Genomic DNA, 25,253 nt, shown 5'->3' with positions numbered 1-25,253 from the left:
GGATTAATTGAAAATGAATTAATGTACTGTTTGACCCCATTTACCTGTAAATGTCCATATATAAATATGTAATTTAGGCTTATAGATGCCAAATAGTACATGTTTACATCATAATATAAAATGTTAATCAGAAACAGGATGTTTACCAAAATAAATGAACGGTCTCAACCTGAGATAACCCCTGATGATGTCATTAGGGTTCATTTCGGGCTGGGCTGTCAGATTAGGAATTTATACCAGAAAGGTGTTGGGTTTTTTGAAAGACACATGCATGTGAGGGTCTAGTCTTGCCCTCTGCTGCATCATTTCTGACCGTTCTTTATAAAATCTGTCTCAACGTTATGAAAGTGTGATTCTAGTCACTGGATTGACCTTTTAACACCTGAAATAATTTTTTTTTAAAAATTGTTTAATCTTGCTGTTGCTCTTATTTTTAAGATATTAATAAAGGCATGAACCATGTAAGTTGAATTAATTATTTATTGATACATTATAATTACACCGGAAGACAGTACAGCAGTCATTTAAGAACACAAAATGCACACAAAAAAAAAACACAATATATACTTTCAGCAGTCATTATCAAATGTCACACTGTTATTTAAATAAATACACAATTTTTTGTAGTTTCACGACAGTAAGCGTCCATCTCTGTGGCTGCTCTGCTGGTGGTAGCTGCTGGGATCCACCGACTCAGGCCTGTGAACGTTCGGGCCCAGGTACTGTTCGAACTCACTGCGGTCCAGATCATACAGCATGTCCAGCTGAACCTGTTCCAGATAAAACTCCAGGGAGGGCCCAGCAGGGCACAGTAGGTCCTTGTAAACCCTGGACTCCCCCTGATCCACATAGTGACCTGCAGAGTTTGAGAAACTGCACTGCATCTGCCCGTGCTGACTGCCAAAATACACCTTAGGCTCTGCAGGGTATGTAGACAGATTTGGGAACGGGTCTGCTGCTGCGGCGGCTGCTCCTGCATCTGGAAAAACTGGAGTGTTATGGTAGCTGCTGCACAGAGGGGTGAAGTTAGCTGGGGAGTTTGGGAAAGCGGGCACGTTCGGGTAGGATTGCTGCTGGTTCTGGAGCAGATAGGTGAGGTTGTAGGGCACCGTGAAGCCTGAGCTGCAGATTGAGGGGAGAGAAGAGGAGGCGTCTGCACCCTGAGGCTTGGAACTCTTCTTCAGCTGCTTCCTCCTGCGGGGCCGGTACTTGTAGTTGGGATAGTCGATGGTGTGCTGGACCCTCAGACGCTCAGCCTCCTGCATGTATGGACGCTTCTCAGCTAGAGACATGGCCTTCCAGGTTTTTCCTGCAAGAACACAGTAGGGTTAATGATCTGCACACTCATGACTTTAACAAAATTCACCAATAACAGCTGATAAAAACTTAAATGTGAATCTCAATCAGCTATTTTGGGTTGAAATTGAGCTCTTATTTAGTGGTGTGCCCCATTTTCTAGGCCAAACATTAAACATTTCCAAAAGCTTATTTTAGGAGGCAATATTTGATCTCCAAATGACAATAAATGTGCACATAAATACCATTTTCAGACTGTCAATCAAATTCTTACCGAGTATTTTGCTCAGATCTGTGTTCTCCAGGTCTGGGTTAAGATGTGCCAGCCGCCTACGCTCCTCTTTAGTCCAGATGATGAAGGCGTTCAGGGGCCTCCTGACTCTCTGCTGCCCTGAGACAGACTTTGCCTCGGGGCTGGCGCAGCTGTAGTCCGAGTTCACGGACAGCGGGCTGGGGGGCCCTGAGCTCGGGGAGCGCACCTCGGTCATCTGCTCCACCTCTGCGCAGCCCGAGTCTTCGCTTTCGAACATGGCGCCGTTTGTGCAGAGCTGGAAAACAGCGGGGTCGTGGCTGAAACGCATGGCTACAGGTGGGGATGATGGTATTTTGGCTCTGCTGCTGTCATCCTCCTGGTATATGTAGGCGCTCCACCAATAGGAGGCCGGGAGGAGTGGATTTAAGGTGTGAATTCCTGGAGTTTTCTCGGGTCAGTGATAGGCCCATCTGACGCCCCAATCAACGACCTCACGAAACTTCAAATGGGGATTCATGAGTCTGTAATAATCTACAGTTAAGCTATCATATAGCCTAATATCAAAGGCATTATTTCCTCTCCAGATTGTGCACCCGGTGTTTACTTTTTTGCCTGACATAATTAAAACACAGAGTATAAAGACTACTTCATATTAAGTATAGGCAAAAATGATGAAAGTAAAACCTGCTGTCAAGCTGTATTTTTATTTAGATATAAGAGAGTTTAGCTCTTATTTACCCTCTTTTCATTGTTTCAGACAAATGTGTTTGGATTTTCACAATGTTTTGTGCTGCTGGGCCTTTTTAATGGCTCCTATATTTTTGCATAGGCCTATTTATTGACACTACCTGGCACGTGGGAATGGCTCTTTAATTGGAGGATAATGTGGTTCCAGTCTTGATTCTCTTAAAAACCATATTAGGAAAATCAAATTACAGCTTTGCCTATTGGAGAGAAATGGAATCTAATCAATAGGTCATGAAAGGCAGGCAGGGTATTGATAGGAGAACATCAACTTATTCAGGAGGCAGGGCTGGTTACTAATTACATTGTGGCTCCCAGATCTTATCGGCCATCCACCGTCTTTATCAAAGTGCATTTTACAGGACTGAAACAAACATGATCAAGGCGTGTTTATTACACGATTACCACGCACACATATTTGCCCGACACACAAACTGATAGGTGTGTACAAAGGAGCTTGATGCGCTCCTCCTTTAGGACATCAAAAAAAAAAAAAAAAAAAACCAAACTAGAATAGCATCTTTCTTACTTTAATCCATTTGAGTTCAAAGATGAGGAAAAATTTACCCGTTTAGACTTCCCAAAAAGGAAACACCAAGCTATGGCGCTAAATAAGACAAAAGTGTATTGAACTATTGTGTATTGACTCACAGAAACTATAGAAGAATGGCTGCAGGTTTTCTCTTTCAGCCTGTAGTTTAGATATCTACAGCATTTCTTTTGTCAGAGCTCCTCAAGTTGTTTTATTTAAAATAAAACCGCTTAACATGATATTTTGAAGGTATAAAACATTTAAATTATCATATGAATACGATGAGAAATAAAAGTAACATATAGCCTATGCCATTACTTGCTCTTGAGTACACAGACACACTTGTTGGGGAATTATTTATATTTATATTATGTCTCACTTCATAGATATCGGAATAAACACATTTCTGAGCACTAGAAACGCTCGTTAAATAATGAGGTTATTATGGTGACATAAAGCACAAGATATAGGCCTACATATAAGTTAGGTAACGCTATAAAGTCTCTATTGAGAATAAATCCCTGGGACTACTATGTATGACTGAAAATCACATATCTACAGGCCAATAAGAATATTATATTGGTTATTCTCTAACTTTAAAAGAAAAGTATTTAAAATGTTGTGTATTCACCATTATTGATCTCTCCAGAAACTCTTGATGTGTGTGATCCCACTTTAATATAATAGAAGGCCATTACAGGTGCTCGCTTCCTCTGTGCGGTTTCAATGAATATCTGGCAACAAACATTACGCAGACAATAGATGCCATTATGCTGACAGCGGCAACGTTACATCTGCAATACACGGACTGACTGGCCCACGGTAATACCTGCACCTGCACTGCTTTGTCCCGGCAGACGAGTCACTTATGCTGGCTCTTTAAATTGTAAATTCTGTGTATTATGGTTTGGAGCAGAGAGGGTTAATACACAAGGGAAATAAGGACAGTTTGGTCCTTCTTTTTTGTTGCTGTGATCCAAAAGTCAAATTTACAACAACATAAACACCACAAACGCGCAGAAACTCATGCACACTTTAATAGTAGGCCTATAGGAGCATTCGTTAAGAGCATTTTGGACTTTGTTTTAAACCCTGCTAAAAGAAATACGTCAGGCCTAATGGAGCTTGATATCTTAATCAAAACGCCGGATCAATACTGTGCCATTGGGAAATTCAATAGCAGAATTGATAAAGAATGTTCTTTAAACTGTGTTCATCATCTCCCTTTGACAAATAGACTTAAACCGTCTTGTATCGGTCGAAACTGATAAAGTGGTGTGTGGCTTCCAGGGGGCAGATAACGTTCAACGTCTCAGGAAATGTAGCCTATGTAAGCCTGAGAAATTGAGATGTTTAAGGTTTATTTGAAAAATAATTATTCATCCAAATAAACCCAGGCCGTCTATTGTTTGTTAGTAGGCTATTTGGTAAAGGGGGGTGGGGTGGGGCTTTTTTTCACAGCTTGTCAGAATTAGAGATTGAATCCACATCCGCGGTGTCAAACGGCACGCACGCTCCAATGCAGCGCTGCGAAGCACTAATGGATTTAATCAATTAGCTTGAACGACGCAGCGTGAATACAATAACGTCAGTTTCGGCTGGGTTTATCTGTGAATGGAGTCGGCTAAATATTAGACAATGTTATGGGTGAAGGGGAAGGTTTATATCTGGCTTTAACGTTTAAATATATTGTAGTTTTAACCATACCATTAACCTTGTTCTGCAGTCATTTCCCATCATCATTTGTTGTATTATTTGAAAGAAAAACGTGTAATTTGTCCTTTAATCAGGCCCTTTTAATGAATCCTAATCTATAAAGTGACAGTAGGTTATCATTGCATTGTCTCATAGCCAAACAAGCAGAATGCTTGTGAGTGGGCACTGTGCTTTCTGAATGGGGATTGTTCTCTGTGGCTTTCTGATCACAATGTGCCATTGTATTGGACAGAACTCATATATGGGACACTCCTCTTCTTCTTCTTCTTCACTTTGGATCAGTGATGGCCAGGCTGGCACAGGTAGAGCTGTGTGCACTACAGGAGCAACGTGATAACTTTATTTTCCTAAAGGCCCTGCTGGATTCTGGCAACTCTGGATGATGTTTGGGTTGAACATTGGCTGGATTTAGAGGACATATCCTTTTCTAGGCCCCGTGACCCTGTATGCAGGATAAGCGGTTGACGATGGATGGATCCTTTTCTATGGGGTGGACGTTTGTCAGTGCAGCTGCAAGACCACTTGACACCAGGCTCTTCTTTTCTCTCATTACGGATATGGTGCCGGATTGGAGACACATCCACAGACGGAATAGGGTACAAACTACAGGAGGGTAAAGCAGGAGGCCTCTGATAATGAAGCACTGTATTCCAGCCTGTCCTCATGTCACTTCAGTGCCATCCCACCGGCTTTCCTTACAGTGGTTCATTCATAAAGAGCTGCATTGTTGCATAGCTGGTAGGTGTGAAGGGGATATAATACTCTTGTGTCATGAGACCGTGATCTTCGCAGCGAGGGGACTGTATAGCATTGTGTTGTATTGTATTGGCACAGCAGGCCAGCATCAAGATATACTCTGTCAAGACTCAGACACCATTCTATGCAGTGGACTCTGCCCACCCCCCCAACACACACCTCTACTTCTTAATCACATATTTGAGCAGATTCAACAGTATAGGCCGAGGTTCTGAGTGCTAGCCTCCACACTCCCTGTGTAAACAGCGCCCTGCCTGGGCCTACGTCAGGCCAGCTGAGAGGATTACATGCCCCCTGGAGTAGACAGGCTTAATGTAGCCTCATTAGCAGAACACAGTGATGCCCCCACCTCTGAGCAGAGATAACAGGCCAGGTCCAGCCCGACTTCAAACACAGCTCGAACTTTTATCCCAGGTGGTGCAACGTGCAGGGTGCAAAGCCAAAGGAGAACTGATGATCTGCACTTTTGCACTGGTTTTATCCATCTCACATCATCTGAAGTGATTGAACCGTTTTGACAATTGATTAGTCATTTATCTTATTTATCAGGCAAAAATGCCAAACATCCACTCTTTCCAGGGTCTCACAATGAGAGGATTTACTGCTCCTCTGTGTTTAATATCATTAAAAATTCTTTGTATTTGTGTTGGACAGACCTAAAAAGCAATTTGAAAATGTCACCTTTCACTCTTTGAACTTTGAACAGAAAAGCTCAAACAGGGGTGACATAACTGAGAAAAATATCATCAAATAAATGAATTAAGACCTAAGTGAGTAGATAATACAACAATAAACTGAATCAATTAAAAAATAAGTTAGAAATAAGAATATGAGATAAAGTGTGAGAAAGGTGATTATTTAATATACATTTCTGAGCTGTCAAGTATATCCTAATTACTGTTAAAATGTCATATAGATTTTTAGAAAGACGGGCAATTCATGGCTTTTTGAACTTCCAAAAAACTATTTTGTCATTTTTTTTAATATACAATCTAATCTTAAAAGTAATCTAGCGAGTAACTGACATGTTAAAATCCAATTTGAATTATTATTTAGTCGACAAATGACTTGATCAGTTCAAGAAAACATCCATCAAATCTTTAGTTTTGCTCTTTTCCGCCCACTTAAATTGTATTCACACTGTTTTCTAATTGTATTGCATCATGCAGACTTGCTGAGACTGAGACTGGCTAATGAGACAAAGCTCCACTCATGCTGAAAAACAGCACTATTCTTTGTAAATTAGGAATTGTATTCTATTACTGATAAGACTCTTATCTGAGGACTTGAATACATCTTCCAACTCTTTTATTGTCCAGACAGCTGAGACTTGTGTGTCAGTGGCTTACTCCCACAGTAGGCCATTTATTACATCCATGGTTTTTGGACACAAATTGTCTTCAGGCTCCCCTACAACATGATGCGTAAGTCTGACCTTGATCTAACACCAGCTCTACACGTCTCTCCTCAGCAGACAGGCGGAGAAGGAGTCCTGCATTTACCCGTAATTAGCTCTAATTATTAACTGGAACTAGACTGAGACCTGTGAGACACCATGATATCTGTGTCTGTCTTAAATGGCTCATTCAAGGCAGCAGACAACCAAAACAATCTGGCCTGCTCAGCTCCAGCAGCGATGCTTGGATGTTTAATTAAATAGTGTGAACTGTTTAGACTCAGACATTAGATTATTTGGAGCAGAAACCAGAGATAAAATGCTTTCCTAAAACAGACTAACAAATCGTCTTATACAAAGTGAATGAATGCTTTCTTAATTGTAATTGATGGAGAAAATACTTGATTTGATTTCTTCATTCTTTCACACAGTTTTCTGCAGCCACACGTACACAGAGTAGATTTTTGGGCCTTTCCACAAACTGTTAGCTCACTCTTTTTCTCTCTTTTGCTCGTCTGAGACCTGATACGAATTCAAAAGGATCTGCTGCTTTGAAGATAAGCACTGTAGTTCTGCCATAAACAATGATTGTGCTGTTTCTTTCCTGTGGCGTGATTTATTTAAAGTATTATGCTGTAAGGATTTGGGCTGGTTTTCCTGGCAGGGCCGGCTGTGTACGTATCCACTACTTGTGTAGTTTATTGGATACTTGAGATTCAGGAAAACACTCAGGGAACCACAAGCAAAGTCATCAAAGTGTGACCTTTGTCTCTTTTGGTAACAAATTATGAAATTTACAAACAGTTTAAGAAGGTCCCCTTAAAACTGTATTTTTATTAAATGCAAAAACGGATAATAAAATCAATGATATTTAACCCAAATATTCGGTGAATAATTGTTTCTTGTCACTTTTCTTTTTATTCCTGCGTAATTGAGACCTGCCTACCAATAACTAACACGGCAGAGGGGACTTTGTATAGAAACACAATGCTCGTAGTCTTACACACACACACACACAAACATATGCTTCCTTTGATAAAGTGTTTTTATACCAGCAGAAATTCTATGGCAGCGTCCCTTAAGACAATATCTGTGTAAAATACCAAGTTATTTATAGTGAGTGTGCCATTTTGACTTCAAAAAATAAACATGAGCGTAATGAAGAGTTCAAATACAAGGGAGACATTACCCAGCCAAAACCTACCAGAGTATATTCTGGTACAGGCAGAGGGTAAATTGCCAAATATTTACTATTATAAATACCTCAAAATCTTAATAAGATTCTCCATTACATTATCAACCTGGCTTCTCTTTTTAAAATATCTGCACTGTGAACTAAAAAAAGACTCAAAATATGTAAATTATATGTAAAAATGTTAAAGTAAGAACTTCGAGAAAGTGGGTGACATCCATTTTCATATCTCTAAAGCATAACCAGGCAAAGTCGTATGTATGCGTTTGCCTGTAATTGTATTCCAAGGGGTGGGGGTGGGGGGGGGGGGATCTTTTGAACGTCCACACCAGGATACAGCTGCCTATGACTAATTTCAAACTCCCCTTCTAAGGCCTAGGCAACCCATTTCACAAGTAACACACATCACTAGGCATCTGTTTCCTGTTTTCATTCTTTGAGTTATCTTATTTTCCTTATTTCCGCCTCACCTGTTACAGTTCACGTTCCTTCCATCATGCCACACGGGCCAGTTGTGCTTCCACATGAGGCCGTCAGACGTCAGCCACTCAAAAGCAAAGAAATATTCATGATTGTTGTGTAACTCATATAAATATACTCTATAAAACTTCTAACACCAGAAAGAAATTCATTATAATGGCATGTCTACATCAATATTTGAAAAAGGAATTTTCAACATACAGTTTAATGACAGTATTTCATACTTAAACACAGAGTGGTGCTTTTCCCACATTTTTTATATAAAATGGAAACATGTCCAAGACATTTTTACACATTTTCACACATTTTCAACAGCCAAAAAAAGTGTTTCAGAGCCACAAGATACTGTACATAAGCATGTATATATTCTACACCTATGAACTGTAATATTTCAGAAGTTTCTCATCAGTGGGTTTAAGGATTTTCTTCTCTGGCATGTTAACGACCCAACCTGGAGCAAGGCCAAAGAAGATCTGTCGAGCATCCTTCCTCATGGAGAGCATGTGATACAGTTCATCCTTTGAAATGTCTGGCAAAATATATCCATACTTCTGTGCCAGGGCTAGCCGGGCCTGCCGGATCTTCTCTGGGTCTGCCAAGTAACCCCGGTTTTCAGCATTTGTGTAATAAGGGACCATATCCTCCCCTGGTAACATTCGTTTTGGTATGGGCTGCCCACGCAAGAAGAATGGGACGGGCTTAATAAGAATACCTGCAAAAAAAAAAAGACAGAATATTATTTAGGTTTATTATCTAAAATATACAAGATGAAAGCTATAATGTGGGTGAGTGCATAAGACTGATCCTTTATCAGTTACCAAGACTTATAGGATCATAGAAACTGGTAGTGATGACTCCTCCGTTCCTCTCAATAGCAGCTACAGCTCCTTCGGAAGCTCTCTGAACCTCAATGTTAATTTTTGCCGCAAAAATATCGGCACCCTGGAAAAGAGAAAGCATAGAAAAGGTGAACTTGTAGCAGAGCAGGGTAAAAAAAAAATCCCACAGGGATCAAAAACAACATCTTGATCTGTGCCAGAATGAGAACATGGTTATGTGGCGCCACCTACTGCCATACGATGCTCCAAGAGCATCACAGAGTGACCCATTGCTTGAATCCTGAATACCTGGTTTCATTATTCAGCAATTAAACACACTTAGCACCCTTTCACACTCAGCTGTGTGTCCAAATTATAATCAGGCGACTCAACAGGCTGTTTTAAACAGTATTAAAACAAAACCCGTCTACACTGAAAATAAGTTCTTACTCTCTCCAAATCCATAATTTGCTGTCAGCATTAGGTTTTTTCCTTGTACTTATTTAACCTAATTAATAACGTTCAGCTTAGTCTTGCATAGTCACACCTATCTCCACAGCCCTCAACTTGACACGCACTTGGGGCAGCTCAACTTCTTCATCCTCTCAGGTTGGACTGTAAGTGGAGGATTTGTTTCCCCCCAGAGGGAGTGTTGAGTGTTTTTTAACCTAAGAAAAAAAACTTTCTAACTAACCGATTCAAGCTAGGTGTGAAAATGTCCATGATCACCAACGTACCTCATCAACGAGCTGGACCCCATAGTCTCTCTTCAGTGGCTGGATTGTCACTCCCCTGCCGTTGACAAGCTGGGTCAGGTCTATGGGCTGGGTGGGGTCGACTCGTCCCAGATCAATCAGGTACTGCAGTCGTTTCAATGACAGAGGCTGGTACTGAGGACGGCGACTGAGGAAGAGCAAGCAAACATTGTGGTTAATCGGTTAAAATCATTTGTGATCATCAGAATCTCGCACTTAGCGTGGCAAAAAAAAAACCCTCAAACAAATGAACATATAATATAAAAATAATCTGTTATCTGTGCAGCATAAACGCAGTACATAGCAACTCTGGCACAAACATCGATCCTACATTTACTACTGGATGCTATGATATGTGGTTGGTTCATTTGTATATTTATGAGCAGTTGACTGAAATGTTGGCCAAACAGCTGCAAAAAAACAACAACAAAAAAACATCCTAGTATAAAAATGTGTGTTTAGTTCTTCTGTTTTGCTTAATTTGAGAACAATTGTGGGAGTTTTTTCTACATTTGCTGGTTCAGCTTCACCACCAGATGAACTATTGTGACAAACTTGTATTTAATTTTAAATCATCCATATTAATGAACAATTAATCAAAATGTGAATGCTTGTGAGAGGAATGCACCAGTTATTTGTGACAAGCATAACTTAATCCAAGCATTTTAATGACAACTAATCTTAAGATCTATCTGTTTACGTAACTTTTAACAACAAAGGGTACAGTTAACACCTCACAGGTGGAGGACAGAGATACTAGCTCTCTTACCTGTGTCCTTCATTGTAGCCATATTTTGGTATGGCCAGGTAAAAGGGAGTCTGACCCCCCTCAAATCCGAGCCTGGGCCGGGTGCCTCTCTGTCGCTCTCCTTTATGTCCTCGGCCGCTTCTGTTGCCTCCATGCTGTCCTCTGCCCCGCCGTTTGTCCTACAATTAAAGGAACTTCAGCAAGGTTTTTTTTTTGCTAGCTCGCCATTGCATCATCTTATCAACCCAACTGACAGAGGGTTAGCATTTGTCTCCACAGGCTAACATAACAGGCTAACTAGCGGTGTTAGCTAGAGTGTGCTGCTGCTAAAAATAGGGATAAATAAAGATGAAAAATTAAAAGTTACCGATTTTCTGGCTCCGGGTTCAGGCCTTAAGTTTGCTAAAGTTATCCGAGGCAGATTCTGCAAAACTTCTGAAGCTTTACCGCCGGGCTTTTTGGGGAAAGACATGTTTCTGTTGCTCACATGTCAAAGATAACCAAGGACACACCGGTCACGTGATCGAGGTGAGCGGAAGTACGTCTTGTTAGTTCAGATGCATTTCAAAATAAAAGCACGGCAATCAAAATGTAAAAACAATATCCATAGCAATGAAGTATTTTAGCTCGGATGTCATGGATTTTTAGTAAATGTCGTTAACTTATTAGCATCATAAATGTTTAATAAACAATATAATAACTTGTGTAAAGCTTACTCGTTAACAGAGCAAAAAAAGCTATTTTGGGCCTTAAAACTGTGATAACAGTCAAGACACAAGATGCTATATGTTTAATGTATATATCTATTTTTTAACTGAATGCTTGTATTGTTAAGAAAATATCACAGTGCTTTGCTTTCCCTGTTGAGGATTTAACAGTTATTAAAGAAGCGCTGGTTGACTTTTCAACAAACCAATCACTGCTTTGCATTTGTAAAGACTTGTCTTGACAGCCAATCACAAAGTGGAGTGGGCGGGACCTTGCAGCATGTCACCGCCAGCGCTGCTGCTGGCAAGTAACTGCTGTCGGTTCGTGTGATCCGGTGGCGTATTATTTTCCACAAAATTCAACTTCCAAAAAGAAATTCGCGACTGCCAGTGGTAATACGAGGAGGCTGGTGCGTCGACCTCCATATTCGGTCGAGATTTGTCCTTCAGCTGTTTGGCATTTGACAGCTAGAGTCGGACCAAGCTCGACACAGATTGGGGACATCGTTATTAGCCAACAGTAGCTAACTTGTCCCTACATATCAGCTGCCTCAGCGCTGTATGTGCGGCAATAACATGTCAGCGCCTTTACCTGCCATTGTGCCTGCTGCCCGGAAAGCCACTGCGGCGGTGAGTTAACCAGGCAACAATAAAGTCTGGATAAATAACTACCCAGCTAGTTAACTAACTAAATACAAAACTGCTGCCAAATTCTGACATGCAATAGCCTGACCCTTCCTCTGCAACTGTGTTTGTTTGGTTTATAACTTTACAGGTGATATTTCTGCACGGCCTTGGTGATACGGGGTACGTGGAGACAGCCTTGCCTTGGTTATTATTGTATGTCTTTAATAGATACAAATAGACTTGTATTCAAACTGGTTTCATTTTGTTCCGACATGACAGGCATGGCTGGGCAGAAGCTTTCGCAGGCATCAGGATACCACATGTGAAATACATCTGTCCACACGCGTAACTATTCACAGCAGCTATAACATTACACAGAGTGTCTGCAAGCGCTGGGAAACTCTTAAAAAGTCTGAAAGCACCTGATTTAAAGGCCTTATATAGTCTTGAATGTCTTGTCTTCCTCTATAATTATCATAAAAGGGCGTAAATAATCTTGTTGACACTCTGTTTACAGTCACAGCAACATTCATATGTTTTGTGCAGTTAAACCAAATTGTGATGTTACTTTTGTGCAATAATTACAGTCCCACCATGCCTGTTTCTTTGAACATGAGAATGTCCATGCCTTCTTGGTAAGTGTCACAGTATTTGTGCATATTTGAATGTGTATGTTTGTCACATACACATTTGGCCTCACATGTTTCTTCTCTCCTGTAGGTTTGATATCTATGGTTTGAGCCCAGATGCAGATGAAGATGAGAGTGGTATTAAAAGAGCGTCAGAGAGCAGTACGTCTATACATTTTATTATAACTTTTATGTTAGGAATGTGCTGAGTTACACTGATAGGCTATTTACGTGTGAGTCAGATTTGATTGCAAGTGTTTTCTTTACCTTCTCTACAGTTAAAGCCCTGATAGATCAAGAAGTGAGGAATGGTATTCCTTCACACAGAATTATCCTGGGTGGATTTTCACAGGTAAGTGTGGCATGTCTGCAGATGATGCGTTACATTACACTGTTTTTACCGGTGATGATTTACAGCTTATGCAATTATACACCACATTGTATTTGAAAAGAAAAGACACACACACGCACACACACACACACACACACATAAGTGCAGTCTAAAAGTATAAATGCACAGTTAAATACATTTGAAAAACAAGACTTGAGCACTTAATAAAATACTCCAAAACACAGATTTACCATACCATGCTTAGAAGATGTCAAGAACATGGTAGGCAGTTTATGCCTTATGAGTGAAGAAACTCAAAATTTGAAGGAATTACAGTGTTTAATACTGATAAGTATTAGGAGTGTTACCATTCAGAAAACTATTATAGTAACTTATACACAGTTTAGTCTTCAGTTAATAGTAACCACAGAAAGTTGTGTTGTGTTGTAGTTAGGGGGACGCCTCACCACTCACTTAGTGTACAGTACAGTTAGTTCAGTCTCCATCTAAATCCACAACTCTCTTTAGTTATTTAAAGTAAAGCACATAAATCAAACACAATTTAATGAGTGGAAATGGTGTGTAAACTTCAATCAAAAGGTCAACATTTTGGGAAGTACATTTATTATTCGTTTTCTGGTGGAGAGATGGATGAGAAGATCGACACCACTCTCATATCTTGCTTTTAAACTGTATGTGAAGCGAATGCCAGCAGCTGGTTAGCTTAGCTTGGAAACGGGAAAATAGCTAGCCTGGCTCTGTACTAAGGTAACAGCATCCAACCACCTGCATGTCCAAAGCTCATTAACATTTGATCTCTAGTTTGTTAAATCTGTACAAAAACACTGTGCAGTTTTACGGTGGGAAATGTGCAGGATTATTTCTTGGCTCTGAGCTTCAGGAGGTTACTGTGCTCGGGCCAAGAAATAGTCCGGCACTTCACCCCCTGAACTTTCAGAATAGATCACAAGGTCAGTACCGAGATGAGAACTTGAGAGATTAGTGATTCAACAAATCAGCTGTCAGTGTTGCTTTGTGCAGTTCAAGCTCTGCAGCGACACACACTGTTCGACAGCACTGGACTAGAAGTAATCTGTATGTGAGCATTTAATTACAAATGGACACATCTTTAAATCACAGAGAATAACAGTAAGTTTTTTCATGCAATAGAAACCTGAAATTAACTCCAGTCTTTGCCGCTTTGATGCTGATACTTTTAGGATTTTTGTCTCTGTTGATAATAGCCGCAAACAATTTTCAAAAGCTTTGGGGTTGTTCTATCCAGGGCGGAGCATTGTCTCTGTACACGGCTTTGACAACTCAGCAGAAGCTAGCTGGTGTGGTCGCTCTGAGCTGCTGGCTCCCTCTACGCAAGTCCTTCCCTCAGGTAGAAAAAAACATGACGCACACCAGTTTGCACTTGTGCTTTTCTGGAATTGTTCGTCCTCCTGTTTGTTAGTTGAAATTTCATGTAGTTCCACACACATTTTAATTGCTCAAATATACATAAAATGTCCCCAATGTTCATTTTATTGTGAACTATTCCTTTAATTGAATTTACGGTTTAGGGATATCCCATAGCCAAGTCATAATCTGTCATAATCCAGTAGTAAGAATAATCCTAATCTCTTCTATTCTCAGGCTTCTGCCAGCAGTGCAAACAAGGACATGCATGTCCTTCAGTGCCATGGAGATGCTGACCCCCTGGTCCCCTTTTTATTTGGCAGCCAGACAGCAGAGAAGATGAAAAGCCTCATCAATCCAGCCAACGTCACCTTCAAGTCGTATCGGGGTCTACCTCACAGCGCTTGTCCAGAGGTCAGTGTGGGCAAAAGTTACCAGTGCTTCCCGTTAATTAACGAGACCATGGCGGCCCTCCACAGTCTAAATTTGTTCCGACATAGTTATATATATTTATCTCATAACATTTCAGATGTCTTAACGTTATGTTTTGTGGGCACTGCTCCGCACTGCTGTAAGATCATGCTCACACAATTTGGCAACCGACTTGAAACAACCACATTTCTTTTGAGATAACTACGGTAACGTTAACTGTCTGTTTCTGTCACTCGTTTGTGAGAAGGCGATTAAGATAGCTGCACCTAAATTTGGAGTGCACGCGTATTCAAGTCTTTATGGTAACTGAAACGGACCAGAGCGAGCTGACAGGGAGGTTAGCGACTTTATCCTGTCAGTTTCTCTCTTTACAAAGACAAGTGTTGCTGTATGAGAGTCCTACCTGAAGAGAGGCTGTGAAGTCTTCATGTTACGCGATACGAGAACCACATACAACATTATTTATCAAATTGGGTCGGACTTGATGAATTTAGCATGAGGATACACATGTGACATGGCCCGGTTTTGAAAATAAGGTCTCTATACAGGATGGAAATAAGATTAATTGGATTATATTCACAGAAAGTATAAAACATATTACATGTGTCCATTAAAAGAAAAAAAAAAAAAAACAACAATAATAAAATGTTAGGGAAATTACTTCATAGCCTCATAATTTTGCACCAAATTAATGCTTTTAACTTACAAATGTACAGACTTTTCTTACGTGGAGGTTTGCCCCCGGATCCCCCAAGAAGGTCCGATGGCCCATCCGCCATAGTCTCTTAAAATCCTGTGGGAAACACTGAGTTACATTTGACTCTGGAGTTCTTGTTGCGTTCTGTATTACATATTTAGTTTTATTTTGTGTGTGCAGGAAATGGTGGACATCAAACGATTCATAGAGAAGCAGCTTCCTCCCATCAGTGCTGAATGAACTCTGGAGTAGCCGCACAACCGTACAGCACCGTCTGAGTCCTTTGGGCTAAACGCCAGTGGGACCCCGTGGACTCGAGGAACCACAGACTTACTTGACAATAAAACCACGCTGCTACTCATAGAGCCAGACTTTAACTGGGGCTACACGTTAGCCTGGGAGAGGCATGACTGAAACAATGCTGCATCCTGACCTGGAGCCACACACAGTCCTTAACAGTAGAGTAACAGTAGTTGCTTGATTGTAAAGCTATTTGCCACTGACACAAGCCATTTCCTGTAGGAGACGTATGTATTGGAATAACTAGGGCTATACTTTATGGTTTAATACCTACTATCTCACAATAAATGGCCTGTTGTTAAATGTTCTTTTTTATCAATGTAGCCTATGTGCAGTAGTGCTGAAACAAGTTTATTATTCGATAAATTAACTTAATTTAGGCATTTTATGAAGCAAAAAAGTGTTGCTTCCAGCGTCTCACATCTGAGTCTTTGCTGATTGTAAATCTAATATATAGGGTTTGTTTCGGACAAACCAATTAAAAGACATCATCCTGGGCTTTTTGTAACGCGTGACGGTTGTTTTTCCGTGTTTTTGACATCTTGTATCAAAAGTTAATTCTAATGGAAAGAATAACTTTTTTGCAGCCCTAACGTGAAATATTTCATTAGCTACACAAATCTAAAAATAAAGCATTTTCAAACAAAGCATGTATGCAAAAGTCCTTGCTACAGTGGAACAGGTTTGAATCTGACCTACTGCTGCATGTCATCCTCTCTCTCGCCCACGTATCCTGTCTCTCTTCGGCTATCCTATCCACAATTAAGGCAAAAATCACCCAAATAAATTTTTTAAAATACAGTATTACAGCATCTATGAAATCCACATTTGAAGCATTTCCAATAATGTATAATACCATATGAAAGAATATTCTGTGAATGTTGACAACACAGCAAAAACAACATACGATTGTGCTTTATTTAATTTGTGAGAATTCAAATGGCTATTTCACACAAATTTCTTTTTAAATACACAAATATATCAGTGGTCGTGGTCATGTATTCAGTTTGTTTCCCTGTTTTGTTTAAATTAAATATAAATAGGACTAATATCACAGTATTGAAACACACAGACAAGATCTATTTCTGGGTATCAGCTCACTGAGTTGTAAAAACTTTTATCTTTGAGAAGAGCTGAAAGCACCAACATGTGAAGTCGCACCACTCACGTTAGAGCCAAGGTGCTAGTGTAGAAGATCTTATTCCAAGGCACTTTCCTTCCTCTTTGTCCAGTTACTGTTAAATAAAACCTACTAGTTTCTACAAGAACTGGATTATGCATTAAGGCCCACAATATACCTAAATACAAATGCAGTGCTCACAGATACATGCGTTCCCTCATTAAACAAGGTAGAAAAGTGCAATGTCAAGCGCTAGGGAATATATAAAAATATAGATGTGTTTTACTGATGCTGGATCTAGCATTTGTTCTGGTTTGCTCCCAAGTATTTTGGTAAGCTAATCTTGGGAAAATAAACAGCAGTTACAGCTGGATAAAGACCGGTTTTAAGTGGTGTTCATTTTCTTGTCTGCCTTTCTCTAAATAGCAGGACTCCAACAGGAACACAAAACTCCTTCGGGTGGGACGCATGCGCCATTTTGAAAAGCTAAGTGTGTGGCAGTGGAGATCTCTATGGCTCCGGGGGAGGCTCCTCCAGGCTCTTCAGCAGATCTGTGTATGCAGTTGAGTTTATGTAGCGGGGGTACGAGTCTCTCTGCATCAGCGTGTAGATCTGCTGCTGAGCGTCCTCGAACGTCTGTGAGGTCGGCTCCTGCATGTTGCGGTTTATCACCTCTCGAACACGTGAATCCAAACTGACCTGTAGAAGGTGAGCAGATAAGAAGACTGAAGCTCTATTAAATGGAAACAAATCACATAGAGACAAAACGAGTGGTGAATTAATTGGTTAGTGGAGGGATAGATAATTGAAGGGTGGGTAGCTACATGTCCGACTTTTGCACTCCTCTCTATTGCATCAGCGCTTTTAGCTACCATGGATAGCAATAACTCTCGGTGCTCTTTTGCCGCTGAAGGGTCATACGAGGCAGAGGACAAACTCTCTCTTTGCTATTTTGTCAAGGTGAGGAGGGGACACCGAATTTGGCTTAACTGGCCCTTTAACTTAGGGTGACCAGACGTCCCCGTTTTCTGGGGACAGTCCCTGGTTTTGGTGGCCTGTCCCCGTCTGGAGCTGTCCCCGTTTTTAATTATGTGTTAATCATAGACTGTATAAGGTGTTCACAGACCTGAAATCAGATTTACGTGGCCAGAAAGACTGAAAGCTGCATCAGGGTCAAACAGACATAATGTGCAAATAAACATTTATGTCCGTGGTAATAGCAAAGGTATGTTTTTGTGAAACCGTAACATTTCTATTTACGGAATAATCACAATTGTGTCCAAATAAGTGTTTGCAGTTCATAACGTAACCAGGCACGACATTCACATGATTACAGGCAATAATAAAAGGCTGTTGTTGCTGATGGATTATGTGTTTGGTAGGCGTATGTCTAATATCCTTGTTCAAATATGGAAATCAGACTGTAGCCTATAATCATATGACTTACTGCTAAGTTATACATACATAAAACCATGATCTCTTTTGCAATTATCCTTGTGACTCTACATTATTTAACTTGCGGTGTACCGACCAATCCAGTCCTTGTTACCTGTTGAAATACCTTTAATGGCCAATACAACACATGTAATGCAGTATTCCACTTTCAGAGAGTGATTGCAGCCTCTACTTACTGACTGAAAGGTAGATTCTGCCTCAAAATGACTTGATTTCATTCAGACAAGTATATTTGTAGTTATATTTGACAGATTATAACTCAACTAGAACTTTTTACCTCTTAAAATACCTTTATATGGCCAAAACAACACATAAAATGCAGTAGTCTGCTTACCAGAAAGTGATTGCAGCCTCTACTTATTGACTGAAAGGTTGTTTCTGCCCTGAAATGACTTGAAATATATTCATGATGGTTATATTTGACAGATTATAAAACCGCAATTGTCCCCCTTTTTTATGTCATGTTTAATAACATGACATACTGACCACCAAACCAAAAATGTCCCCGGTTTTCATTTCAGAAATCTGGTCACCTTACTTTAACTATACGGAGACGCACCCTGTACAAGCTGGTTTTGAACAGCAAAAGCAGTTTTTGAACAAAATATGTGTATTGTTGGGGGAATAAAATATATGCCAACAAAAATGTTGTAAACTCAGCTTAAAGTGTAGTTCTTCTTTAATTGGTAACTCTTCTTAGATGAGAAGCTAGAGCCAGTAGCATACTGTTAGCTTAACATAAAGACTGGAAACAGGGTCAAACCTCTTTCCAAAGTTCAGAAATACTCTAAAGCTCACGAAATAACACACTTTAACTTGTTTGTACAATATACAATTAAAGAAAAAAATGTATTCGGACAATTAACGAGCAATTTGAAGATGTCTTCTTGTTTTCTATTATAAAGGGAACTTTTTCTGACAGGACAAAACGATATGAAGTGATTAATCAAGAAAATAATAATCAGTTGCAGACCTAAATGATTATTTTCATTATCACTTAATGCCTTTAAATTAAACTATTTTGTCCAACCAACAGTCAAAAACCCAAATATTCAGTGTAAATGATATAAAGCAGAGAAATGCAGCAAGTCATTTGCCCTTGATAAATAATCAATTATATGTTAATATTATATCTTAAGCAAATAGTCACCTCTTTAGGGGAAAGGATTGAGATGAAGTCCTCGTATATTTGACGGACTTTCTCCTCCACCACAGTCTTGTTGGTCTCCTTTTTGAGCTCCTCGCAGGCAAGCCAGAACATCATGTTCTCCTCGCTGAACTCTGTCCTCAGGAACTGCCTGAAGCAGCTGCGACCCGCTGCACTCTTCATCACCCTTTCAAATGACGTCGTCCAGGAGCGAGCATCTTCCAGAGTAGGCTTCAGGCTTAAAGATAAAACAGAGGATGTATTGGTTCATCGTTATTTAATTCTCACAGTAATGGCACACCGTTGAAATGTTTCGTAGAAAGGGTCACAGTGCTACCTTTCTTCACAGTTAGTGGTTTCCTCTGTTGTGCGCTCAAAAGTGGACCTTTGGATTGTCTCATCTTCACTCCTAACAGTCAAACTGGAAGAAAAAACAAACAAACAGACTTTCATTGATCAACAGGCCATAAATAGCTTGTCAAACTGTTTTGATTTGCCACCAGGATATCGTAGACGAGCATTTAAAATAACTTCAGAGTCCTTTTATTGTCAGTCTTCCTTACTAAAAATAATGTAGTTGGTAAGAATCTAAAATCACACCTCGCACTAAATTGGCCAAAAGTATGTGGACACCCGAACATTAAATCCCCTGTGTGAGTGATGAGCATCTCATTCCTTCTGTAACAGCCTCCACTCTTCTCTGGAGGCTTTCCACAACATTTTGGGATTTCTGCTTCCAGTTCATCCGAAAGATGTGGGATGGCATTTGGGACAGGGGAATTTAAGTTCTTAAGCACCAAACTCCAAAGATAATTTCTATGGATCTCACTTTGCACATGGGGTCAGTCAGATTGTATAAAAAATATAAGATTTCCTTTAAGGAATAGTTTGACATTTTGGTAAGTGCAATTAGCTTCCTTGAAAGTGGGATGAGAAGTTAGATGCCATTCTATATCTGTTTCTCAATCTGCGTTCTTGTCTGTAACTGTGTTCTTGTGGACTTGCGAACGTCATCAGTCGCAGCTCAAGCACTGTTCCAATTCAAAAGTCTGCATCTAGCCAACTACAGTCAAATACCCAGTATGTTCTTGCTCCACCCGTTTTACCGATTATGCATCGGTGGTGACTTTCGATAGCCAAGTATCCCAGAATGCATTGTGCAGCAACAAGCGGAAATAGCAGAGAAAACCCATAACTGTAAGTTATATATATATATATATACTGCTGTTATTGTGTCATGTAATACCGTTTTAAGAGGTTTTCATGTGGGAATATAGTTGTTTAAACTCCAAATTTGTGGTCGATTTCTGAAGATATGCAGAATGCAGATGCAGAATGATGGACTGCGTGCTCTGGTCCCTGGAAGTTTGTACTCCTGAGCCAAGCTTGCAAAGTCTGAGCTTCCAAGTACAGAAGTCCGAACTTGGGGAACTCAGTATTGAGAAACAGCTTATGTCTGTATGGAGCCAGAGCCAACAGATAGCTTAGCTTAGCACAAACGAGGAAACAGCCTGTCTTTGTAGGTAACAAAAGATGCCTACCAGCACCTCTACAGCTCAGTAATTAACATGCCATATATATTTTGTTTAATCAATACAAAAACCAAAAGATAAAAATTTACACTTCATGTTTTTTACAGATAGAAAGGCCGGGACAACCGGGGTTTGAACCCGGGACCTTGCTGTGAGGCCATAGTGCTATCCATTGGTCCACCGTGCTGCCCGGCAAGAAAACAAAAGTGTGTTTCCCAAATTGTCAAAAACTATCCCTTTAAATAGAAGTAAATAGTGTAGCCCAAACGATGAAAAACAGTCTAACACCCAATCATGCACTTAGTTTCTATTGGCCTGTTGTACCACATGTTGTTTCATGTCATTTGAAATAACAACTACAGTAGATTCAGGATGATCTACTGGGAACGGTGGCGTAAATAGCAAAGTGTGTCAACTGTACACACCATCCTGAGGGAATCCCCTGTGCGTAATTAAAATGGCCCTAACACCTCATGTAGCAGCTGGCTGCAGATTAATTGGCTCAGGTAAGAGTCCATTGCGAGCCAACCCATCTGGGAATGTGGCTGTTGTAGCTGTGCAACAATTAGACGGAATTGATACAGATGTAGAGACAAAAACGTATCACTCATTCCCAGTGGAGTGAATTAACATGGCCGTGTTCTGCACACAGCAGGTTAACTGTTCTCAGAGGAAGCGCAAGTAAACCGTTCATGATTCCAAAGCAGATTAAAACCCAGAGGCTTCCATCCAATGAGATCCTGTGTGGGTTACAGGACCACCGTGTTTCTGTTTTTCTGGGATGATGGCGTGGGCTGTGGTGATAGTGTTGAATGAGTGGGAAGATGGAGGCCAAAAGGAAGTGGTATTCACTATTGAGCTGCCACTACCAAATGAGGGACATCTTCCATCTTCATTTAGTGCATCACAAATGCATAATGTGTTATTTTCCACTGGCTTTTCAAAAAATCCTGTACAGACTGGTTACGAATTTGTGTACCAGATAAACGAATAGCTGCCAAGAAACACGGCGTGTTGTTCTGCACCTTTAACTCGCACGTGATAAAAATATTCCATCTACCAGCTTTTTTGAAAGTTTTCTCGCATTAATATATATTAATATCAACTCTCAGATGTTGGAAATTAAGATTATATTAATGCACCACATAATTCTACAACTTGTCCTTTGGACTGCATGAAAACACAGCGATAGCATATATTATGTGTGGCAAAATTACAGTAAAGGCCTGAAACATGCACTTAGAAATCTAAAGGGAGAATAGTCTATTGCAAAGTAAATAGTATATTGCAAAGGTATTGGATTAATACAGGTAGAAACAGACAGCACAACTGACATTATTATGCATAATGTGTTATATAAACTCCCATCAGCCATCAAGGACAGGCAGAGATATGAATTGTTAAGTGTATGATGAAAAATTATATCTTTTATGATTAAGAAATCAAACCTGCATAATTATGGTTACATTTTCAATCCAGTCATACACTAGGTAGTCAGAATGGTGTATCATACAGGCTATTGCATTTAATAATCTATGCTACATTAAATAGAAAAGTTTGTACTGTAACACTGACTTCACTGTCACTTAGGGGTACTGACTGCCTAAAACAGAGTAAAGCATGTCGCCTACACCTGCAATATTGATTACTTTAACCATCATTTAATCTACAGACTATTTTCTCATTTCATTGATTTATTATTTTTTCTAAAAGATTGTAAAGAAAAAGGCCCAGCAGTCCCACAGTCTAAGGTGACACCTTCAAATATCTTGGTTTGTTCAACCATTAGTCCAAAACCCAAAGATATTTAGGCTAATTTACACTGATTTAAAACAGAAAAAAAACTTTAATTACATTTTTTGCTGTATACTGACTAATCAATTAACCCGACTAATTCCTTCCACTCTTGTCTGGACTTGAATGCCTCTGTGTTTTATTTTACACCATGAAAAAATGCTTACCCTTTCTTTCTCTGACATATGGTTCAGCAACTGCATAATCTGACTTCATGAAGAAGAAGAGGTATTTCCATTTGTGTGTCTAAAGAGAATGATTAAGTTTAGTGATGAAAATGAAGAATAAGCCAGTATGTGTTATAGCTAATGGATGGATGACAGCAAATTAGCAGCCAAAACTATAATTTCAACCCAGAATGTGTCCAGTTATGTCAGTAAATCATTACATTTAGAAGGCTACACACAACGCAGTATATGGGACTTGGACCACGTCTCCACCACCCCCAGCCCTGCTGTGTGAGCGGCAGTGTGGTGTCATTACCAGGAGCAGCTACAGCAGCAGCACCAGCAGAAGCAGCAGGCGTTTGAGGCGTTGGTAGGGGTGTTTCCCATTCTGTGGTGCGCTTGGAGGACACTGGCAGCTGCTTCCTGAGGAACCTGCATCTGTCTCTTACGCATCTCCACCCGCTCTGAGCCCATGGACTGCGAGGAGAAGACGGGGAGACCGCGTGTGAGAGCGTGGCTGGATGGTTATTACCGCATTGAGCATCACGAGATCCAAGGGATCACAAGACATTAAAAGATCTGTCAGGAGGCGCGTAGAATCCAAGAAGGCCTCCATCCTCATCACGAGAGAATGCCTCGACCCTGGTCGATAAAGCAATCAAACATGATCAGTGATATCCTGGAATCCTGTAAAATGACAGCGGTTATTGCCAAATATAAACAACAGTATCTGAGGTAGAGGGAAACGTGTCTTGCGGAATGCAGCATCGGGACGCGTGGGGTCAACTTCTGTGCGATGCAACCTCAATAATCGACATGTTTGAATCCATAAACAAGGCGTTTAGGTTCAGATATCGCAATGCAAACAGCTCGAGAAGCCAATGGCAAATGTCCTACCGGTTTGTTGGATCATGCTGAATGTGACAAAACCAAATTATGATGATCATCAACCGCCCTCCTTCTCCTCCTCCTCCTCCTCCTCCTTCTCTCCTCTCCTCTCTGTCTATGAGGGATGAGCAGTAATGATAGCGACAAGGCGTTACTCTGGGACCGCAGCAATCGCATCCATCAGTCGCATCCTCGGGAGGACACACACACACACACACACACACACACACACACACACACACACACACACACGATGGTCGATTCAAGACAAGCACCCTGAAGCAAGCAGCGTGCAGCCATTTATAGAAACATAATGAAATTAGTACTTGATCAGAAAAGCTGATAATTTACAGTCTAGATTATTATTTTTTCCTTTCAAGGCAAAAATCCGCACATCTGCTAATATTCACATTTGTATATTGAGCGATATTATCATTTTAGTGCAGATGACAATATACACGAATTGAGGATGAATACTATTATTTCTGCTCGCCGGAGTATCCAGATAAAGATGCTCCAGCCTCACTGGATCCTGGAATTCATCCGCCAAAAAAACACACGAGGGATTATAATGATTTTATTACCTACACTGTTCACAAGTCAAATATAAATGTGTACTCACTGTGTCACCATGAGTGCCAGAATACAGGTGATATTTGACTCGATCACATCCGTCTGCCTCGACCTGACACAAACCAGTTGGTTTCCTCTACTCGGTTACGCGCATGCGTTTCCCTGCAAGTGTGAAAAGATTTTTCTAACTGGCAGAACACAATGTGCGCTGTTTGTTACAGCAATGGCTTCTCCAGGACAGACTGACTCTGCCAGACCATTGCATAAATGCACAAATAATATTTAGATTTCATGTTACTGATTACAGTTTGGAGATAAGCTGCGGCTGATGTATTATCAGTGAACTTTATGATATTGGGACCATTTCTAGTGACGTAAATGATGTAGAAATGTTTTTCCCCTCTTTTTTTTGCCGTTCCATTTAAACCACATACAGGATCGTTCATAAAACTGCATGAAAATATGTTAATGTATAAATACTGTGAGGTAATTCTTGCTTCTTGACTGTCAAGTTTGGAAATGCATTCCTCTTAAATGGGTAGATGGAATTTAGTTCCATACGCCAAGGCTCTGAATAATTCACCTAAACATCTGGAAAACCCCAGTTCCGCATCTGCAGCTTCCCCTCTCCTGATGCGCCCAGGAATCCCAGTGCCGCTGGTGTCCAACAGAGGGCAGTGGTGTTCCAACTAAACTCGCTAGTGCTTGCTGGGACCGCAAAGGATGAAGAAAACATGTACAGAGCAAGTCAAGAGAGCTACAAA

General features: G+C 40.4%; 4 protein-coding genes across 5 annotated transcripts; 1 reads left to right on the top strand and 3 right to left on the bottom strand.

Moving 5' to 3' along the window:
- Nucleotides 1–589: 589 nt before the first annotated feature.
- On the bottom strand, nt 590–8,434 carry sox32 (SRY-box transcription factor 32). Of its 2 annotated transcripts, XM_046049971.1 has the most exons (3): nt 8,356–8,434; nt 1,571–1,844; nt 590–1,309 (listed from the first exon to the last, which is right to left on the bottom strand). In XM_046049971.1, the coding sequence occupies exons 2-3, from the start codon at nt 1,824–1,826 to the stop codon at nt 630–632; spliced, it is 936 nt and encodes a 311-aa protein (XP_045905927.1). In that variant the 5' UTR covers nt 1,827–1,844; nt 8,356–8,434; the 3' UTR covers nt 590–629. The 2 variants fall into 2 exon arrangements, with proteins under 2 accessions (XP_045905927.1, XP_045905860.1); XM_046049904.1 differs by lacking the exon at nt 8,356–8,434 and having other exon boundaries at nt 1,571–1,877.
- Nucleotides 8,435–8,551: 117 nt separating this feature from the next.
- mrpl15 (mitochondrial ribosomal protein L15) lies at nt 8,552–11,218 on the bottom strand. The gene is made up of 5 exons (XM_046050085.1): nt 11,054–11,218; nt 10,708–10,865; nt 9,921–10,086; nt 9,184–9,307; nt 8,552–9,077 (listed from the first exon to the last, which is right to left on the bottom strand). Exons 1-5 carry the CDS (start codon nt 11,156–11,158, stop codon nt 8,740–8,742), a joined length of 891 nt encoding a protein of 296 aa, XP_045906041.1. The 5' UTR covers nt 11,159–11,218; the 3' UTR covers nt 8,552–8,739.
- Nucleotides 11,219–11,665: 447 nt separating this feature from the next.
- On the top strand, nt 11,666–16,460 carry lypla1 (lysophospholipase 1). The gene is made up of 9 exons (XM_046050200.1): nt 11,666–12,023; nt 12,169–12,200; nt 12,300–12,365; nt 12,608–12,655; nt 12,741–12,811; nt 12,928–13,001; nt 14,266–14,367; nt 14,622–14,798; nt 15,694–16,460. The coding sequence occupies exons 1-9, from the start codon at nt 11,955–11,957 to the stop codon at nt 15,751–15,753; spliced, it is 699 nt and encodes a 232-aa protein (XP_045906156.1). The 5' UTR covers nt 11,666–11,954; the 3' UTR covers nt 15,754–16,460.
- Nucleotides 16,461–17,132: 672 nt separating this feature from the next.
- On the bottom strand, nt 17,133–23,514 carry LOC123971444 (regulator of G-protein signaling 20). The gene is made up of 4 exons (XM_046050333.1): nt 23,345–23,514; nt 19,873–19,956; nt 19,539–19,773; nt 17,133–17,632 (listed from the first exon to the last, which is right to left on the bottom strand). The coding sequence occupies exons 1-4, from the start codon at nt 23,500–23,502 to the stop codon at nt 17,444–17,446; spliced, it is 666 nt and encodes a 221-aa protein (XP_045906289.1). The 5' UTR covers nt 23,503–23,514; the 3' UTR covers nt 17,133–17,443.
- Between the last annotated feature and the right edge of the window lie 1,739 nt (nt 23,515–25,253).

This window comes from Micropterus dolomieu, linkage group LG01, assembly GCF_021292245.1.
Source record: "Micropterus dolomieu isolate WLL.071019.BEF.003 ecotype Adirondacks linkage group LG01, ASM2129224v1, whole genome shotgun sequence".
Taxonomy (NCBI): domain Eukaryota; kingdom Metazoa; phylum Chordata; class Actinopteri; order Centrarchiformes; family Centrarchidae; genus Micropterus; species Micropterus dolomieu.
This window is presented reverse-complemented; position numbering and strand designations above follow the sequence as displayed.

What these genes read in the sequence shown, in the direction of transcription:
- sox32 (XM_046049904.1), bottom strand. Translation starts at nt 1,877, where the DNA reads ATGCGTTTCAGCCACGACCCCGCTGTTTTCCAGCTCTGCACAAACGGC. An exon ending in AGATCTGAGCAAAATACTCG is followed by an intron (nt 1,310 to 1,570) that starts GTAAGAATTTGA and finishes GTGTTCTTGCAG; the next exon opens with GAAAAACCTGGAAGGCCATG.
- mrpl15 (XM_046050085.1), bottom strand. Translation starts at nt 11,158, where the DNA reads ATGTCTTTCCCCAAAAAGCCCGGCGGTAAAGCTTCAGAAGTTTTGCAG. An exon ending in GGCTACAATGAAGGACACAG is followed by an intron (nt 10,087 to 10,707) that starts GTAAGAGAGCTA and finishes GCTCTTCCTCAG; the next exon opens with TCGCCGTCCTCAGTACCAGC. An exon ending in GGGTCCAGCTCGTTGATGAG is followed by an intron (nt 9,308 to 9,920) that starts GTACGTTGGTGA and finishes TCTCTTTTCCAG; the next exon opens with GGTGCCGATATTTTTGCGGC.
- lypla1 (XM_046050200.1), top strand. Translation starts at nt 11,955, where the DNA reads ATGTGCGGCAATAACATGTCAGCGCCTTTACCTGCCATTGTGCCTGCT. An exon ending in CACGGCCTTGGTGATACGGG is followed by an intron (nt 12,201 to 12,299) that starts GTACGTGGAGAC and finishes CCGACATGACAG; the next exon opens with GCATGGCTGGGCAGAAGCTT. An exon ending in AGAATGTCCATGCCTTCTTG is followed by an intron (nt 12,656 to 12,740) that starts GTAAGTGTCACA and finishes TCTCTCCTGTAG; the next exon opens with GTTTGATATCTATGGTTTGA.
- LOC123971444 (XM_046050333.1), bottom strand. Translation starts at nt 23,502, where the DNA reads ATGGGCTCAGAGCGGGTGGAGATGCGTAAGAGACAGATGCAGGTTCCT. An exon ending in ACCACTAACTGTGAAGAAAG is followed by an intron (nt 19,774 to 19,872) that starts GTAGCACTGTGA and finishes TTTATCTTTAAG; the next exon opens with CCTGAAGCCTACTCTGGAAG. An exon ending in CAATCCTTTCCCCTAAAGAG is followed by an intron (nt 17,633 to 19,538) that starts GTGACTATTTGC and finishes CACCTTCTACAG; the next exon opens with GTCAGTTTGGATTCACGTGT.